Below are 20213 nucleotides of genomic sequence, written 5' to 3'. Positions count from 1 at the left end.
ATTCGCTCAACCGAACGCAGGATTCGCTTTTCCTGCTCTATAATTATGCTATCCAAAGTGAGAAAACTGTTACTCCGGCGCCTTCAATTCAATAACGATGACTTAATGATTGAGTAATGTAGTACTCACTCCCCAATATCTAAATATAAAGTGCTACTTCAACCTTTTCTTCACTTCGTTGTTAGAAATAAATTACGTCAATAGTATTGACAAGCCAATAAATTATTCTGGACTTCGCTTCTGCAGTGATGCAGTGGGCACAGCTTAAGAATAAAGTGCTACGGTGATGCTTCCGGCGACGACGGGGAAACAGTTCGGGCCATGCAAACGGCTCATGCAGGAGAAACACGCCGCGCGATATCAGCAGGTTGCTATCGCAACGGCGTCGTCGATGTATGTGTTTTTTCTTCCAGTGAAGATTCACCGCTACATCGACGCTGACGCTGCGATCAGCGGCCCGGTTCGGAGGACCGTGACTGGTACTTTATCTGGAAACTTGCGTCCAGTGCCTCGGCCGTGCTGTGTCCCCACCTAAATATTCTTACACCGTGGGCACGGCGTGTGCGGCTTTGCTGTACTTGACTGTCAAGCACAATTTTCATCTGTTGTTTCTAAAATTACAAACGATGGAAGATGACGCCTTGTTCATGCAAGGCTGTGGTTTTCACATCAAATCAGAAATCAAATTCTTGTATTCAGAGCCGTGTTGCATTCATGCTAGAAAGGTACTTCCACAAGATGCAAACGAAAAAAAGAAATAAAGAACATTGCACAAAGAGTTGATAAGAGAGGGGATGGAAGGTATTTTAGAGTGGTTTTTTTTTTTTTTCATATAGCAACAAAGCATATTTAGCAAGTAGCCATTTAATAGCTGGGCTGCATCTTCAGGACCATGTCGTCACCAACAGTTGCTATAGTAAGGACTTCGATATAACTAAAGATCTTTGCCAGTCCGACTGACTTCTGTAAAGGGGTTCTACTGTACACGTAAAATTTTTCATGAACTAGAGAAGTGTGCAGCATAATCGATACCTGTTTGCGAGGAAATTCAAAATGAGCCACAAGTGATTGGAAGGGATTAAATGTGAAAAAAAAAAAAGCAAAAAAAAAGCAAAAAAAAAGAAGCTCTGTGCATGTGACATGCCACCTCCTCCTAGCCTTTTGAATTGCTGGTGCAGAGAAGCAAGAGCAGGGAACGAAGCAGGATCAGCAAACTGCCATGAGCTGTTAGGAAAGCTGTCCTGTTACAAAGAACTATGTGAGTAGTGGTAATGCTTTGCTGAGAAAACAGTCAGGTACTTCACCATCGAGCATCTTTGTCAGTAACAGGCATGTCAATCCTATTTCGGGCAAAAGCATACTTGAAGCATTATTGGGGTGATGCCACGAAAATGCCTTTCACTAGAAATCTCAAGGGCGTTGAGAAGCCTACGGGGCCCATCTCCACTCACTGAGGCCAAAAAACATAACCATGAGGAGCCACTGGCAGTAGGCAGCTCCTGCCAACATGGCAGTGTCGTGTGATCTTGTGACGTTACACTATCTGACGACCAGCAGTGGCCAGCCATGTCACTTACCAACTACCACCTGCCAGAGGCATGACCGGACTTTTGGAAGACTGGGGCCTTGAACGTTGTTACGTTAAAAGTGGTCAAGTTATGTCATGCCTTGTAGATGGAGTAATTAAGGTTATGCTTCCCTTGTCTTGTTTCCTTTTGTCTTTCTTTGTGCAGGTGTTATACCAACGGACGACCACAATGTTCTGGTTACTCTGGAAGACTTTCAGGAGTCTCTGAAAGATCTTGTGCCTTCAGTCTCGCCATCAGAACTGGAACGCTACCAAGACATACAGCAAAAGCTGGCTTCACCAAAGCCTGTTTCCGTGACTGCATAAAAACAGAAGACGAGGATGTATTCATTGTGTCGAGCTTCCTGTGCAGTATAGATGGTTTGATTATTTTTTGGGTGAACAGTGTGTCAGTTTGCAGGCACCTACAAAACTAAATAAAAACATTTACACAGTTTTGATCTGTAGTCATATTAGACTTTATTGTATATTAAAGACCATGCCTGCTGTTCTGCGTTTTAAATTTTTGCAATCCAGAAGCTCAATAATGCATTTACAGGTAAACCTTGGTATGACGAAGTCACTAATGTCCACTGCTTACATAATAAAATTAAAATTTTTTCTTTGTGAAATTTTACTATGCAAGGCCCTCCGCTCCCTGTGCAAGAAATTGGTTACCTTGCAGTTTGCCATATAATGCAGCCTGTTGAATAAGCTGATCTGCTCACTACAATGAAAAGTTTCACTGCAGATGACTTCAATCCTTCGCCGATTCCAGAAAATTCAGGCAAGTTCTGACGTTAAATTACTTTAAAAAAAAACAGACCTTCGCAACTTACATTGCAGTCTCCATTTGAGACCGAAGAGTTCAGTAGTTCGTGCGGGAGAATTTTTCATGATTGGGATAGAAATACGGAACACCCTGTATGTTGCTGGCGAGATGTGCTAAGTGTCTGAAACGCTATGAAGCGTTAAGGTTGTAGCATGGCACTGCGTACCCCTCATTGCCCCATGGTGAGGTAAATGTTGTGATACTTCCGCGCTGGGGGAGGGTCTTGACCTCACCAAATACAAGTCACATCAAACATCAGCACCTTAGCAGTTCATCTTGCATCCCGTTACCACATTCCAATCCCAGGTTACCCTGTGCGTTGTCCACGGCAAAACATAGCAGCTAGTACCACTTGTCTGGACATCGCTAAGGCTGTGAAAAAAGTTCAAAGCATTAACCTCCATGGGATTGCTACTCACCAGCAGTTACATCGCCTCCACTAATGATTCCATCAAAGGCGTCTTCCACAAAGGGCAGAGGCTCCGGCCCCGAGACCCTCCTGCTCCACCTAACCGCCCGAGTTGTATGTCCACCTTATTGGTGCAAGGGACACTGCCCAAGTCACTTTCAAGACCGCGCCATGAGGGCGTCATGCAGCCCATTTTTTTGCTCACTTTGCTGACGCCGGATTTTCGGTGCAGGGGGCCTTTAACGCTGTTGCGTTAAAAAAAAGCGCATGCACTGATTAACCTCTGCGTTCCGAATCCGGCGGCGTTTGACGGGAAAGTGGCGCCATCTGTCGTCATCGGTGATCTGCGCATGCGTACTGTTGCCCGCGCAGTAGCATTTGACGGTGACTGCTACACTAACGGCGAATTTGAGTGGGAGAGCAGGTGCACTCAAGAGCACTTCAAAAGTACTCACAGGCATCTCACAGGCGCCCTCCAGTGGGAGAGCAGGAGTAGAATCGTCATCATCAGCCTGACTATACCCACTGCAGGGCGAAGGCCTCTCCCATATTTCTCCACTTAACCCGGTTCTGTGCTAGCTGCATCCACTTGACCCCTGCGAACTTCTTAATTTCATCCGCCCACCTAACATTCTGCCGCCCCCTGCTACGCTTTCCTTCCCTTGGAATCCAGTTTGTTACCCTAAGCGACCATCGGTTATCCTCTCTTCGCACTACATGTCCTGCCCATGTACATTTCTTCTTAATTTCCACTAGAATGTCGGTAACGAGTTATTTCTCTGACCCACTCTGCACGCTTCCTATCTCTTAATGTTACCCCTACCATTTTTCGTTCCATAGCCCTCTGGGTTGTCCTCAACTTAAGTAGAACTCTCTTGGTTAGCCTCCACGTTTCAGTGCCATAGGTGAGTACAGGTAATATGCAACTGTTGTATACTTTCCTCTTGAGCGATACCGGTAAGCTGCTAGTTATACCCTGCTAGTGCTTGCCAAATGCGCTCAGTTCCAATCTTATTCTTGTTATTTCCTTTTCATGGTCCGGATCTGCGGTTACTACCTATCCCAAGTAGACATATTCGCCTACTACTTCCAGTACTTCGCTACCTAATGTAAACTGCTGTTCCTTCCCGAGGCTGTTGAACATTACCTTAGTCTTCTGCATATTGATTTTCAAGCCTACCTTTCTACTTTTTCTGTCTAGGTCATCAATCATTATTTGTAGTTCATCTCCCGAGTTGCTTAGCAAGGCAATGTCATCAGCGAATCGCAGATTACTGAGGTATTCTCCAACTGCTCCCATTCCAGTCTCTGAATACTTCCTCTAAGCAAGCTGTGAATAGTACTGGGGAGATTGTGTCTCCTTGCCTAACACCTTTCTTTATGGGAATTTTGTTACTTTCTTTATGCAGAACTATGGTTGCTGTGCAGCCACTGTATATATCTTCCAGCACTTTCACGTACGGCTCGTCTACCCCCTGATTTCGCAATGCCTGCATCACCACCGTTGTTTCAACTGAGTCAAATGTTTTTTCGTTATCAATGAATGCTATGTATAAGGGCTGCTTATATTCCGAGCATTTTTCTATCACCTGATTGATGGTATGGATATGATCGATAGTAGAGTACCGTTTCCGAAACCCTGCTTGATCCTTTGCTTGATTGAAGTCTAAGGTTGTCCTGATTCGATTAGCGATTACCTTAGTAAATACCTTATACATGACAGACAGTAAGCTGATTGGTCTGTAATTTTTAAGGTCCTTAGAGTCCCCTTTTTTATGAATGAGGATAATGTTTGCATTCTTCCATGGTTCCGGTACCGTCGATGACACCAGGCACTGCGTATACAAGGTGGCCAGTTTTTCTAACACGATATCCCTCCTGTCCTTCAGCAAATCCGTAGTTATCTGATCCTCTCCAGCTGATTTCCCCCTTTTCATAGTTTCTAATGCTTTCTTGACCTCGTCCTTCGTCACTGGTGGAACGTCTGAATGTTTTTCCCTACCGCCGATCTCATTACGGTCCTGACTACTTTGGCTACTGTAGAGATTTGTATAGAACTCCTCGTCACTGGCTTCCAATGGTAGAGAAGGAGGGCTTCTGCGCTGAGAGCACCCGAGTGCACGCCCGGCTGCTCTGTCGTCGAAAGCGAGTGTAGAGGAAGTCACGTGGCATAAAGCGTCATATCCGTGCCATCTTTTCTTTTTCTCTTGAGTCGGCGACGCTCATAATGGCGGCTGCAAAGCGTACTCAGTGAGTTCGGAATCGAGCGAATTTGCGTTAGGAGCGGAAAGCATTGCTCAGCTGCTGTATGCATGTTTGAGAGTCGCTGCTGGCATCGAAAGGGCCAATGTAGGCAGATCGCCGCGCTGTGAGAACAAAGGCATGCAAAACAAGCGGTTCTTCACGGAGCGTTGGCCTCTACTCGGTTTGCAACTGCCGCCACTGCGGGCAGGCGGAGAATGCTGCGGAGAAAAGTGCGGTCACGTGGTCGTGGCGCGCTGCTCTCGACACGCAGAGAGCATTTCCGTGGGAGGGCAGTTACACCCTCGCTCGGCGTGCTCCTGTACTACTCTGCAATGCTTGGCGCCTCTGCTCTCGTACCCCCAACCGAATGCGCCATAATGTCACTATAGATAGGGTACCCTGTTTAGTAAAGTAGTCCTATCTCATCGCGGCGACGCGAAATAACCGCAGGAGCGCGCGCCGAAGCGCCCTCGGTGTCGTGGAAACAGGGAAGAAGGAAAAGCAACAGCAGCGTGACCAGGAACCGCTTCAATGTTAGAGTGTGGTGACGTAAGTTTGGTTAGAGCTTCTTGCTGATAATACGTGACCGTAATAGTGCCGGAATTTAACCGATATGTAACTCGATAGCGTAGAAGGAAGGCCCCATTCACCAGAAATCCGGCCTCGGCGCTTGCGTTGTAAGCAAAAAATCTGGAGCATGCGCTGGCAAACAGTAACTGGCAGATACATTGCGCGCACTGACTGGCAGCGGGGTTCCCTGACGTTGCGTTTAGCAGGAGCTGCCAACTCGGGTCTCTCCTTTTATATAGGAGCGTGATAGAATCAGCCTGCCAGGAGCTTTGCAGGCACGTATACGGCTTGGTTAAAGCGGAGCTTTATATGTGGGTTAGTAAATACGATATCGTGTCATACCCTTGAAGGCGGAGCTTGTGTCCCTCGTAATTTTTATTAGGACCAAGGCAACCGTGTTTCAACAGAGGCGATCGCGGGTAGGCGTCGTGCTCTTATGCAGAATTTTTTATTACTTTTGTAGCGAAAGCTACACGAAGCTAGTCAGCGGCGCATTTGGGGTAAGCGTAGTCATTACTGCGCGTGCGCCGTGGCCATGGTAACTATAGTTGCTCCTAGCCACAGAAGTAGGGAAGAAATAGAAATTAGAGGGAAGAGAAGAATCGCCAGTCAAACGCGCTGCAAGAAGAAGAGGGAAGACGGAGGAGAAGCCGGTGGAACGGAGCAAGATTTGGAAGACCAAGACGCGCCGAATCGCTGATCTTACCATACGGTTTGCAGCCAGTGCATCGGGAACGAGAACGTTCGTGTCGCACTTTGTGAACAATCCGTTTGGTAGCTTTCTCTACGCACATCCAACTGAATTGAGCCGCCATCATTTTCTTTTTTTTCTTTGCACACCCCCTACCTTGTCCTCTCCCTTTAAGTATATTCCAGACAGAGATGTGCTAACAAATAAATCTTCCGGTCGCAATATTATAGCTATGAAGTAACCCGCACACTGGCTTTAGGGCACGACCTGACGGTTGCACCGAAGAGGGAAGGAATTGTAAACGGCAGTCGGTATCGCTGCTATCATCTTTTATATCCTCTTATAGTGGTTAGTGTATATAGACGACAATACTAGACACCTTGTGTAGGTGATCGATCAACAATCGTGCGACAGCCATTTCAATGGTGCAGGAGGCTGAGTCTAGAACTGACATGGTGGATTGTGGAATGTGCAGATTGGTTTTTAACCTCTTGTGTGTGGATTGAACTGACGGCAATGTGTACGAAGTGTGCGTGTGTGCGAACTGGTTGAAGAGCCGAGCAGACATGTGTTTGCCGGTAGTTTTGTTGTTTTCGGACATTACGGCTGAACTTTAATGTCACACTGACAGCAAGTGTCGGTGTGCCGTTCTGGACTGGGAAGAGGGAAGTTCTGGCGTTAGATTTTTTGCCGCGTCTGTGCTCCCGGAAAAAGATAAAAAGCTATTCAGTGTTTTTCTTGCCCTCCGAATAAGTAGCGGAGAAGGGGGGCAGGGTAACAGTCTTTACCGAGGGGCGTCCGCGCAGCTTGAGAGCGGACGGGATCCCGAGAATACGGGAGGGGTCAAGGGATCGACCTCTTGTAGCGTAGACGGCGCGCGGAACCCCTTTCTTCCCAGATAAGCTGATCCGTGAGAGCGGCGACGGGGCATTGTAACCCGTGTCGCGTCGGTATTGTCCAGTATCGGCAGCCCCGCTTTAGAAAGCGCTCTCAATGAGAGTGTGGCCGCGGTGGCAGCGGGCATGTTTGTGTCCTATCTTCGTCCTCGTCCTTCGCGCTGTTATTCCAAAATGTATTACTAACTAGCTGGCACCTCAACGCATGAAGAATGACCCCATTTTCTTCCGTGTACAGATGTACCCGCCTGTTTGTGAGCTCGTGTACCCTGCCGGGGTGGCGCAGTGGTTACGGCGCTCGACTACTGTTCCCAAGGATGCGGGATCGAATCCCGGCCCCGGCGGCCGCTTTTCGATGGAGGCGAAAAGCAAGGCGCCCTTGTGCTGTGCGATGTCAGTGCACGTTAAAAGAATCCCATGTGGTCTAAATTTACGGAGTCCTCCACTACGGCGTCCCTCATATAGCCTGAGTCACTTTGGGACGTTAAACCCCACAAACCAACCAACCATGCAACCTGTTTGTGAGTGACTACGTCTCATTAGATGGGCCTCGAACATTGCCTTTCAGTGAAACGGTGGGTACGGATTAACTCTTTGAGGCTGGGAAAAGATGCACCCGTGGGAAAGCTATAGTGTTCGCCAAGTTTCTGGGAGAAAGGCAGAATCCTCTGATATTTCTTGTACAGTGTTATTTGAGATGTCTTACCTTCCTTCCCCTGTCCTTCAGCAGCGTTCTACTTTCCACAATTCGTGATTGGTTATGCTTCCCTTTCCCTAAGGATTTATTGGGTGACTGTTTGTGAACTTGCCCTATTGGTTGTTGTTCCCACGGAGTGCTGGGACATAGGGTTTAAAAGATGCTTTGGTGGAACCAAGGGCTGGTTTTTGTCAGCTCAAACTATGAGTCAGTCAATTGTAAATGTTTATCCTTGTTTATATCTTTCTGTTTGTTTTATTAATTGTTAATAAATAGTTAACCTTTCCGGAACATACTTCCCTCTATAAGATCCAGAAGGAACATCAACTCTTGCCTTTATCCCGCCACTGCCAACCAGACTGTTGCGAGGTACGGGCTGCAGACTCCGTGAAGGTGTTTAAAACGGGTCTGTAATTAGAAAATTGCGACCCAAAATAAAAGAAGAGAACCCGAGGCCCTTAGAGGTAGCGGGCTCCCCGAGCAGCCGTTCTCGTCCGCTGCCGGAGAAAGACCTTTTTCGTACTCGCTGCTAGCTGGCCGCGCTCCGCACGTCGTGGTCACGTGACCCAGCCACAGTTTCAGGAAGCGCGGTTCTAGGAGGCGATGTGATTCTGGGTTTACTTCTTCTCTCACCTTCCTTCTGTTATCCTTCTATTACAATGGTTATCGGCACACCGAAATACTTATCTTGCTAATACAAACATCAAAGCTAGTCAACCCTTTGGAAAAGGGAGGACAGAAGGTACGTCCGAACATTTTCTGTGCGTTGCAGTAATGCTGCGTCCTTCGTTTAGATATCGTTGGCTGCTTGGTTTATAATGCTTAGTACTCCTAAGCGACTTAGGCTATGAGAGACGCTGCAGTCCAGGGCTATGGAAATGTTGAATACCTGACCAGGGTTCTTCAACGCTGATGTCGCAAAGTACGCGGGCACCTTGTTTTTCGCCTCCATCGAAAAGCGGTCACCACGGCTATCCGCAGCCGGTATCGAATCCCTCATTCTTGGGTTCAGCAGTCGAGCGCCGTAACCATTGAGTTATCGCGAGAGGGTGGAGCGTGTAGATATTGGGTGTGACCAACTCGGCCCCCTGTTCACCTTGCTATAAGATGCACTTCACTGCCGCTAGGATACGTCTTGAAAAGTTTCAGAACTCTTCGCGCACCTCTGGCAATAAACGGTCAGTAAATGGCAAAGCGAATTAAGTGATCGCTATAGTGTCAACGCTACTCAGATCCCGACATCTGCCATGGTATTTGAGGTAGGTTGTTTGTAGTATACGTTCCTTTTTCTTTTTTTTTTTTTCAAGCACATTCGACTGATATGGCATCATCAGACAAGCTTGAAGCTGAGATCATTCTTATCTCGTGTATCCGAACATTCAGTTTTTGAAGCATCATTTCTACGGGCTGGCGGCTGAATATGAAATCTAACAAATATATTCAGTTTGCAATTGTGACCGGTTGTCACCACCTTCTCTTTTTATTTGCAGTTGGTTCGACTGTTTCATTTGTTGGGCACAGATAGAGTCACCGCTTTCACCTGCTTCGCGTTGCTAGTTGTCTGCGGGCTGCTCGTGGTGTTGTTGCGCACAAAAGAAGGCAGATGCGAGGATGAAGAACTGTCAAAACTTCGGCCTGCGCAGCACTCAGGAAATTCCTCAGCGACTCTCTGAACGCAAGTATGCACCCTTGCCACGACTTCGAGGTATACGTCTGTGCTTTCCGCGCGATTAATGACAAAAACGCTTTTGTTTTGGATGTCGTTCCGTCCACGATTTCGTCCGTGCGTCGACCAGGGTTATATGGGCTCCAGGAATTACTAAATAATGGAAACGGTCCATGTCCACACTAAGCGCTCTTCTCACGCCCGCTGCCACAGTCTTCTTTAGTGCAGTATAGCACGGTGGTTCCTACAGCGCAGGCAATTTGGCCACGTGACGCGTCTGCACCATTGAATTTCGCTTTGGAAATAGAATAATTAAACCACTAGAACCTATAATCAACGCCTAAGCATAGTTTTAGCTTAATTACGCGAAATCACTTGACTCAGCCGAAACCTCAGAAGCTGGAAGATATCTGCTCAGTAATTATAGTATTTTAAAAAGGAAGTAGTAAAATCCTCATAAATATGGGCGTTTTGCAGGGAGCCACGATCCCTCCAGTACTATATTCACAATTTTTTTCTCAATTCAGACATGAATTGAGAACGACTCGGAATACGGTTAATTCGTAATCTGTGATCGGCTGATGACATTGCTTTCTTATAAGTAACTCGGGGCACAAATTGTTAAGGATTATTGATGACATAGATACGAAAATCAGAACCGAGGTTTTGAAAATTTATATGAAGAAGACTAAAGTAATGTTCAACTGGCTCGGAAGAGAACAGCAGTTTACAATAGGTAGCGAGTTTCTGGAGGAATAAGGGAGTAAACACGCCTACTTAGGACCGGTGTAAGGTCCTCATTTGCAGTGTACTTACATGAGCAATCTGAATTCAGTGTAATGTTTACTCATGTAAGCTACTGCTTTCTTCATCAAGGAAACGATAACAACTATGCGAGCAGGTGTTTGCGAAAAGCCTAAACGCGTTCTCTCCCTGCAGTTTCATAAAAGACACTATTTTATCTCCTCAAAACAGAGGAGCTTCAGCGTACATCAGGCGTGGAGTCCTGCACAGGGGCAGCTAAGAGACACTTTGAAACAAACTAACGTATCTTGCTCGCTCCGTACAGCGTCATTTCAGTGAAATCCGACGTACCGTTTGAAAACGGATGGCCACTCTGCAAACTCAGTCTGGAGGCACTTTCAAGCGGGAGCAGGATACGGCTGAATGACTCGTCCTTCTCACTCACGTTGGCACAGACGCATTTCAGGCCTTCGCAACGCGAATAATTCAGTGCTAGTTGCATTTATATTCGTGTCTAGTTTGAGCTTGTTTGCTATGCCAAACACAAGGTGGCAGGCAATGTCTTCTAGCGTGCATTCTTCAAGTAATAAAATAAGAACCATCCGGCTGGCCAGCGTTTCGCTTCTTGCGGGCAATAAGATTGAGTGCTCACTAGCAAGGGCAGCGTTACACTCTGAAAAGCCATAACGGTGCTCCGCTGCAAAATCAGTCTTTTTTTTTCTTTTTAACGCTGCTCTGTAGACCGCATTAATTTGGCGATCCTTAAGAAATAAAACAAAGCAATTGGCGCAATTGGCGGCTTTCAAAACCTGAAACAGCCATCTGCGCACCCCCCCCCCCCCCTCCCCTCCTCTCCCCCACACACAAGAGAAAAAAAAACAAACTTAACAGCCCATGAGGAAGCATGCTGTAGTTACGTTTGTCGAAAGAAAGGGTTTCCCTAGAAACATGGCATATAAAACCCAAGGCGCAGAAGCCGTACTTGGATCGATTCTCGACTGAAGGGAGAACAGTTCGATTCACTTTATATTTGGCCTTATGATTGTCTTTTTTTTTTTTCTTTCGATTTGCGGTGGCTGTTATCCACTGCAGTGTGCACGTGAGCTGCTTGTGCGATTGGGAGCTCCTTGATTAATCCCCTATAATGCCTTGTTTCCAGCCCACCTGGCTCGTCATTTTCCCACAGTGACTTAATATCTTGTTTTCAAGCTTCTCCTTCAGCAGATTCCCACTTTGTCTCTCCGGAAATCTTTCGCGGTTGAAAGCGTTATCACTCATCCCGATCGGATGTGCGTATCTTCGGGAAACGAGCCAAGGGCTGTTCCTGGCGTAAGTGTACGCAGCGCTGCGCGCTGGGACTAATAAGAGAACACCACGGTCGATAAGTATTCAGCGAAAAAAAAAAAAAAAAAGGAATAGAGAGCTATGTGAGGTTAGTAAGAGAAATATAGAACAGAAAAGAAAAAAAGCATGCCCGCAACGGTGACTGAGAGCCCGCTGGTATTGTGTGTTTCCAAATAAAAAACGCTGACACTCACAGCAGTTCGTACTCTTTACATTTAATGAGAGCAGTGCCTTAATGGCCGGGGGCTTCATGTTGTGGTAATATTTTCTTATTATTTTCCTCGCTCTAGTTCCAGCAGTACAAGGCGCCGGAGAGACAAGATTTTGCTGTACTCGAGACGATGATATCGGTCCAGCACGTTCTGTCGAGCAAAGACGAAACAAAAGTATGCGTCTATATTTCTTCAGAGGAAACGTCATTCGTTGCTGGGAAGCTTTCCTCGGAGAGTTAGTCGACCGCAAGAGGCTCACTTCGCTTCACTCCTCTTAGCGTCTGAGATTACGCTCGTTTTAGCCAATAATTCCCTCGAAGTGGGTCTTCATTCTTCACTCCGTTGCCGCGCTGAGTACGTATAAAAGACGTGTCCCACTTGAGACGCAGTCACTCCCCGCCATCTTTTCTTTTTTTCTTTTTTTTTTTTTAAGGCGTGGTAGAGTAAGAAACGGCTCATTTTCAAAGCGCGGTTTCCCCTGAAAGAAAAGAAAAGAAGAAGAAGAAAAAAAGCCAACCTTGATGAAATACTCAGTTTTGTTCTTAGATATTTTTCTTGCATTAAGCGTGAGGAAACGTGTTTCTTCAAGGGCGTCTGTGAGCCATTGTATCGCCCACCCAATAATACGCTAAGCAGCAGACACAATACTGTTCAACAGCATTTTAAGGCCCGTTCACACTTGCGACTAGCAGCGGTCGCGCGACCGTTTTGGTCGAAAAGCGACTGTCGCAAATGGTCGCATCGGTCGAAAAGCGACTGCCGCGGGCCAATCGGGCACTGCTCGAATTTCTAGTCGCGCGACTACTAGTCGCAAACCATTTCACCAATCAGCGAGGTCCCGGAGTACTCGATCGAGCACCTTCTCAATGCAATTAAAGAATACCCCTACCTTTTCAACAAACGGCACCCGGAATTCAAAGGCAGGGAGAAGGATATGGCCTGGGAGGAGACTGGAAAGATATTCGGACTATCCGGTAAGTACTATGAACTTTTGAGAAATTGGTTTTTCACGCAGGCGCAACATTTTATATTGGCCGTCTATTCGTCGTCGGCGTTCTCGCCTGAAAAAGCAGAAGTGTCTGGCAAGCGGCTGCTACCGACGTTCGCTGTCATCGCCTTGCAGCTCTCCTACTCCCAACTCGTTTTTCGAGAAGGCGACAGTCGCAAGTGTGAACACGGTAGTGGCGAGCTCCTCTCCTCTGGTCGCGCGACTGGTAGTCGCGCGTCCTCATCTAGTCGCAAGTATGAATAGACCTTCAGTGTACAACAAAACGAATAATGTAGTGGCACCGTAGTTCAACTCATGTCCAACGGTTAGACAACTAAACAAAGCTTGAGCTCTTCAAATTCATGAACGGAGCGGATGCCGTGGACGCGCGCTCATTTTCGCGCCTTCAGCGTGCAATGATCTTGCGAGTGCGCGTCGGCTGCGTGTGTCCAAGACGGATGCGCCACGGACTTTCGCCGAGCGACGCGTGCGGTGATTGCGTTGCAGTGGAGACACGGCATGTCCCTGACAGCATCGAGACCCTCCTGTGGCCGCGAGGCAGTGCGCGCATCCGTGACAGGACAATGGTCAGCCTCTGTGTGTTAATCGAGCAGGCGGGCTTGAAGTCCCGCTTGCTTTTCGCTAGGTAGTGCGGGCCTGACACGAAAACTCCGTGCATGCTACGTGTGCTGCCGGGCGTCCCACCTCAGCAGCTTGTGCATTGTGTCAAGCGCGCGATCTGTTTTGCGCACGAGCGACGCCAACTCGTTATCCTGTTTTTTTTTTATATTTTGTAAATAATGCACAAAGCTCCCCTGTCCTTACTTGATATCACTCCCCCCTGTAGTTCCCTCGCTATCCTCTCCCTATCCCCTTATTTTCCCGCCGGCCGCTGCTCGGGTGCTTCAGATTTTAGATAGCAGTTGCCGCGGCCGGCAACACTCTCTTTCTTCCTTTTTGTTTGATTATCCAATAAACCACCACCACCAACGCCATGGCGGTTCTAGCGACACTGCAACACAATATCCAGGCCCCGGTACAACACACTACAACGCTAATGGCGCTGATACTCCAACACGCACGAACGTACATAAATTACGCGGCGGCACAAAACAACACAATGAAAGTGGAGTCAGATAAAACAATAGGAATTTATCCACTTCAGAAGCACCACGTGACGATATTAGAACCCCTGAATGCTAATGACTGGACTGTGATTATGGCAATCACTCGTTCCGGTTGCTGTTGCTCCGGCCGTAGACAGCCGATCGCGGAGCAGGGAAGGATGCAGCTCCCGCTGAACACCAACCTTTGAATGTCTCAGAGCCAAGTCCGCATTGCCGGAACCACAAAGTGCACGAGAAGTGCTCGTCGACCGTTGGGCCGTTCACCGTTGGGACGTTATCTAGCCACCGATAAGGTCCAACGCATGCTTCCCACGATGCCAGCGAATAACCCACCGGACATGGCAGTGACATTATAGCAGAAACGCATTCTTGGCCTCCACTGCATTGCCTCCACCTTTCACTTCCCGCGTCGGGTTCTGAGTTCGAACCTCGTCTGTTCGTTCGGCATTGTTTAGGGTGCCACGATGACAATGTGTTGCTTTGAAATTGTGATATGAAATAAATAATTCTTAATTCCTTATTTTATAAGAGTGTCGAGCGCAAACATTGCACAATACAAATCTTTATTCATGTCCACGTGGGAAGAGAGGCTGTGCTGTTATATTTCAAAAGCCGTCAAGAAGATATAGGGATTAACTTCTCGTGACAGAGTGAACTTATAAGCTTCCTTTTTTTCAGCTCGAAAAGCGTATCCAACACAGTGTCGCCATTTGTGCGTCCTTCTAGCTGTCACGAGGTCTTCCGTGTAAATAAGCTTGCACATGCCGAAAAACAATTTGATGCAGAAAAAGACGTGGTTTTATATTTTTGATTAGTAATATTCCCTGCCGTTTCAAAAGGTTGCATCTTATTTCAAAGTCAGCGTCTAAATTAACCTTGCGGAACAAAAACAACCTGTCTACCATTTAAGTGGCTGCCCAGGGATTTCATTTCAGGCAATTAAAAAGTCTTCTTTGGAGATATCTCGCATTAAAATACAAAAAAAACAAAAAACAAAAAAAGCGGCCGAGAAAACAAAGACAATAAGTCAACTTCACTTTCTGTGCATGACAATTGTTCGGTCGTTTTCAGGCACAGCCGTATCCAAAACCCGTCTTCCTTGGTTGTTGTCTTTTTTTAATTTCCATGTTCGTGCTTTCCTGGCTTTTACTTCCTGAATATCCCAGCATAACGTTGGTCGGTCCCTTTCCAACAGGTAGATTGACATGCTACCTTTCGTGGCCCGTCGGTTTCCGTCGCTGCTCACTTTCAGCTCTGAGCTGCCTGTGCTTAATTAAAACTCAGTAATTAAAACTTGAAGCTGGAACAAAGGCATCTTCCGCATAAGGGCGCGTGACAGCGTGTTCTTAAACAGACGCATGGCATATTGAATTCATTTCATAGCAGCTCCATTTTTAAATAACCAGCAAAGTAGCGAAGAAGCGGAGTGTTCAGACGCACGAAATAGCTGGAGGAAATTGATTCTGCCGCTATCATCAAGATCGGAGTAAAAAAAGAAAGAAAAAATACATTCGAAAAATGCATATTTCATTAGCTAAGGAATTTTGGTATCTCCTTACGGTGGTTGCTACCATTCGTTTTGATGCTTTTGCTTATTCAATTTTGCGCATGCGCCCTTCCGAACAGTTTGTCGCATGTCGCTGGCAGATGTCTCGGTTCGGATTCGGGTTATACCCGGGCCCTATAATTTCCCGCTGCAGAGCATACAACAATGCGTCGCGCATACTTATTCAGGGTAAAAGCAGAAAAAGAGGGACATACCACAGCCGTTGTAGCGACGTTTCAATAAATAAATATTAATAAAAATAGCGTTCTCAGAGCGTGAGGAGTCTTTTGAATGAGCTTCTGATTTATAGCTGAGACGAAAGCGCTATTGTGTGGGCTAACGCTAAAGAAGCGATGTATATACAGAGGTGGCAGACCGTGGCATATACTATAGCAAATGCTGACCCAAGGAGAGAAAAAGATCACCAGTAAAGCAAGCTGTGGCATGTCGCTGCAGTGGATGCGAGTTGTAATGCTACCTGCTGCACGCAGAAAGCAGGATTATATCCTTTTATTATCGACTGCAAATAATTTATTTTCGTATTTGCCCTGCCTACAGGTGTTTGTGGCTTGAAGAGTACATACTAGTGTTTAAAAAAAACCATTGTTCATATCGCTTGACATAGGCCAAAAAGAAATTTAAACATTTAAGGGTTCTGCATGCCTTATCAAAGTTATTGAAAGACAAAAGGAACCAAAAAGATGTTTTTGATTTATTGATTTGCCTTTCACTGTTTATTTTTCCACAATGCCCTTAAAAGCTCTCATTTATTTTCGGTAAAGCGCGGACAGGTTTTTGGCAATCCAGAAAGCTGCAGCAGAACCTCCCGAGTGGCTCTCAAAGCTATAGCCTTTGTTGTGTATGCGTGAATTTTAGTGCGTGATATGCAAATAGCGTTTGTGGGATTTTTGTCGATTTTGTTTTTGTGAAATGCAATGTGTAACATTGCATTTCACATTAAGAGATAGAAAGCGTGCAGAGTGGGTCAGAGAAATAACTCAAGTTACCGACATTCTAGTAGAAATTAAGAAGAAGAAATGGACATGGGCAGGACATGTAGTGCGAAAGAGGATAACCGATGGTCGCTGAGGGTAACAAACTGGATTCCAAGGGAAGGAAAGCGTAGCAGGGGGCGGCAGAAAGTTAGGTGGGCGGATGAGATTAAGAAGTTCGCAGGGGTCGAGTGGATGCAGCTAGCACAGAACCGGGTTAAGTGGAGAAATATGGGAGAGGCCTTCGCCCTGCAGTGGGTATAATCAGGCTGATGATGATGATGATGATGATGAATGTGTCAAGACCAGGCAATAAAGAAAAAAAAGCCCTCGTTTAAATGCTATTGTGTATTAGGAAGATAGACGCAAGAATGCAAAATAAATAAGCAAGCAGAGAGGTATGTAGTTCGTGAATACATTATAATAATTAAAAATACTGGAAGTAAGAAAAAGCAATCTGTGAAGTTTTTTTTAATTATTTTTTACTTTTTTATGCACCATACCCACCAGAACGCAAACTGAGAAATATGCGAAAGGTTATCAGCACAAACCACAGAGGTATGAAAGCTGTTTCCGTTTACGATTACTTCTTGTATTCCTTAAAGCAATACATTACATTTTAATAAAATATGGTGCTAATAACTGAGACAGCATCAGCAACTAAATTTCAGATTTGACGTTCGATTAGAATATCTACATCTGACTCCATTTTGTTAACAAAATTTTGCTTCGCCTCTGCTTCGAAGATCATGCCTGAAAATCATGATACTGTGACTACAGCGAAGAAAAACAAACAGGTGGAACATTTATTGCGTGCAGTCAGGACTATTGGACGTACTTTAACGCAAGCACGTAATAGCAGACTTCTGCTTCAAGCACTGATGTGACACTCTTCTTTCCTATCCTTAATACTTCAGCAGCCGAACAGTAAACCAGCTACAATGTCTGTAATCAAGAATTATACTACTGTACAATTCTCAATTCAAAAGATAGCCACGAAATGGTATACACATACAGAGCACAAATTAATAAGGCGACGGTATTTTCGCTTCTTGCCAGCCGCTCGACTGTTTCGTTTATATTATTGAATTGAGAATGCCACTGCCAACTTACCCAACCAAACGATTTATCGTTGTTTTGTATCAGAGACGCAGGCTAATGATATGATCGTCGTCTTCTCGGTCCAGTTATTCTGCCGGTCTCTTCACATCCTTCGCTGTCGATGGCAAATTAAGCAGCACTGGGGAAGTGCTAAATGAAATACCTAACGCTGGAAACAGTCCGATATATGAGGCTGAAGCTGCGAAAAAGGCTGTGACAAGTGGCTTTGGCTCATTTTGTTTATCCCTGCATCATCAGGGTCTGGCTCATGTTCGATTTGACACAGTATTTGCGCGCAGTATTTCTACCATTTATTGGACGTCTTTCGCCCTAAAAGCTTTAGCGAAACTTATAGCTGTAGATGACTTTTCCACTACGAAAAAGTTTGACTTACCTTTGGTTACAGTCCGATATATGAGGCTGAAGCTGCGAAAAAGGCTGTGACAAGTGGCTTTGGCTCATTTTGTTTATCCCTGCATCATCAGGGTCTGGCTCATGTTCGATTTGACACAGTATTTGCGCGCAGTATTTCTACCATTTATTGGACGTCTTTCGCCCTAAAAGCTTTAGCGAAACTTATAGCTGTAGATGACTTTTCCACTACGAAAAAGTTTGACTTACCTTTGGTTACTCGATTCGGTTCATTAGAAAAAATATACCCGCGTAAAAAAAAAAAAAGTGCATTTAAAGCGATGTCATAAAACAAAATAACCATGCAGTTGAAATAAACAAGTAGTATAGGCGATGTGTATTGCTAGACAGGCAATGGGGTTATGAAACTTGTCAGTGTTCCTCTATGTAGAGATGTGCGGTAGTAGGTTATTCTAGTCGACTGCACTACGTAGTAAGAATGATTTCGAGAAAGCAGATGCGTGCGGTATGACATGCGCTTGACTTTTAACGAATGATCGCGGCTTGGGAAAAATGATTCAGGTGACTGAAAGGGATCATCATGCAGAAAATGATGATGGCAAAATTTATAGAAGAGAGCTAGGGCATCTGGTTCGGGGCCCACCGTTAGCGCTGTGACACTAGTATGACGAGTAATATCCTAAAACATGAATCTAACAACATGATTTTGTAATTCCTCCAACTGATGAATAACGCATGCGTGAACCGAGCCCCGGATGGCGGACGTGTGATCTATTTTATACCGTATTATACAGTTTTGTGAGGCGAGAAAGGGCACGTACGTTTTAGGCGACGTTTTATGAAACTCAAAAGAGCGGTTATAGCTGCTACATGAATTTTGTTAATTCTGTGGTTGCATTTTAAATCCGACCACCGAAGGTGAAGCTCCAGCTACATTATAAGTAGAAGAAAGTTCAATGGGACTATTACGCAGACGTAAGCTGTGTGAAGGCGGTATGACTTGGAAGTGAATAGGACGAGCTTCGTTTAGTGGTATCAAGGATTAAAGAGGAAGATGAGTTGTTAATGAGGTAAGCTTCTAAAATACTGGCGGTCAGTATCCTCGGCGATGTTATGGCAAAACCGGATGATGCGCAAGCTGGCAAGTCATCGACGAAGATAAGGAAAAGCAAAGGTCTCTGAAATTTTCCCGGCAGAACACCGGACGAAACAGGCGAGAAAGGAGAAAAGGTATTAACAACGGAAAGGATATCGAGATCGGTATGCAAGAAAACCTTCAATCGAGCGATAAGGTCAGAGCGAATCCTCAGATGTTTGGTTTTATGGATTAACACCCCAATGTGAGTGAGGCTATGAGGGACGCCGACCACCTGGGGTGTGTACTGACGCAGCTAAATTCTAATCTGCATACGATGATCACCATCTGGGGCGAGAATTACAGTTGAAACTAAGAAATGAATGCCACTGAGTTTGCCGACAAAATAACTATCCTTTCTGCGCCTCGAAATCTCTATCGCATCCGCGAAACCACATATTCTAATCCGGATGAGCTTAGCAGTAGCCTTGAAAACAAGCATCGAACTAGCTGTTAGCAACGAGTTGTTGCGGTTAAAGCGCTATATTTTTTTTTAGGCGACTAGGAGAGGATTGTGGGACTGGTGTCACGATTGCTACCGCCAGGTCAAACATTAAAAACGGGTTTTCACTGTTGACTCCAGTCTCGAAAAAGAAAAACCAGCGGTTGTCTTTCGAGGCCATCAGCGGCGAGGGTTTACGCGCCGCGGCAACAATAAAATAAGTTCGCAACAGCCCAGCCGGAGCACAGACGTGTGCGTCACGCTGTGGAATTAATAATAATAATAATAACCTCGCTGTCCGTGCTGAAGGAAATCGGCGAAAAGGATTCACCTAGCGAAGCGTGTTCGCCCGTGAACTTGATGTGCTACACGAGTCCGAAACACAAACGTGCCGAGGACCCCCGGCGGTGCCGTGCGAAACAAGCGGATGGACAATGGGAGCTGCATCCCAGTGCAGCACGATCAGGGAAGCGCGCGCCGACCGTGGTGGGAGACGTGACGATACAACTTCATTGGTCTTGAGAAACATGCTCTCATTGGCACACCAAACACATACGCAAGAACTGCAATGCCCAGGCTTCGTGAACACCTGGTAAATGTTATTAACTTGCAGAATTTCATCGGTAAGTGTGCTTCCT

General features: G+C 46.0%; 1 protein-coding gene across 1 annotated transcript in view; it reads left to right on the top strand.

The window, feature by feature from the left end:
* LOC146175520 (peroxisomal ATPase PEX6-like) overlaps nt 1–1914 on the top strand; it is a 58562-nt gene extending 56648 nt beyond the window's left edge. Inside the window, exon 23 of the mRNA XM_084581912.1 lies at nt 1734–1914. Within this exon, the coding sequence (XP_084438038.1) occupies nt 1734–1894 (161 nt within the window). The 3' untranslated portion in view covers nt 1895–1914. The remainder of the gene's footprint in view (nt 1–1733) is intronic.
* The last annotated feature ends 18299 nt before the right edge of the window (nt 1915–20213 follow it).

This window comes from Amblyomma maculatum, chromosome 10, assembly GCF_055883805.1.
Source record: "Amblyomma maculatum isolate TAMU_Amacu chromosome 10, ASM5588380v1, whole genome shotgun sequence".
In the NCBI taxonomy this organism is placed as follows: Eukaryota; Metazoa; Arthropoda; class Arachnida; order Ixodida; family Ixodidae; genus Amblyomma; species Amblyomma maculatum.
This window is presented reverse-complemented; position numbering and strand designations above follow the sequence as displayed.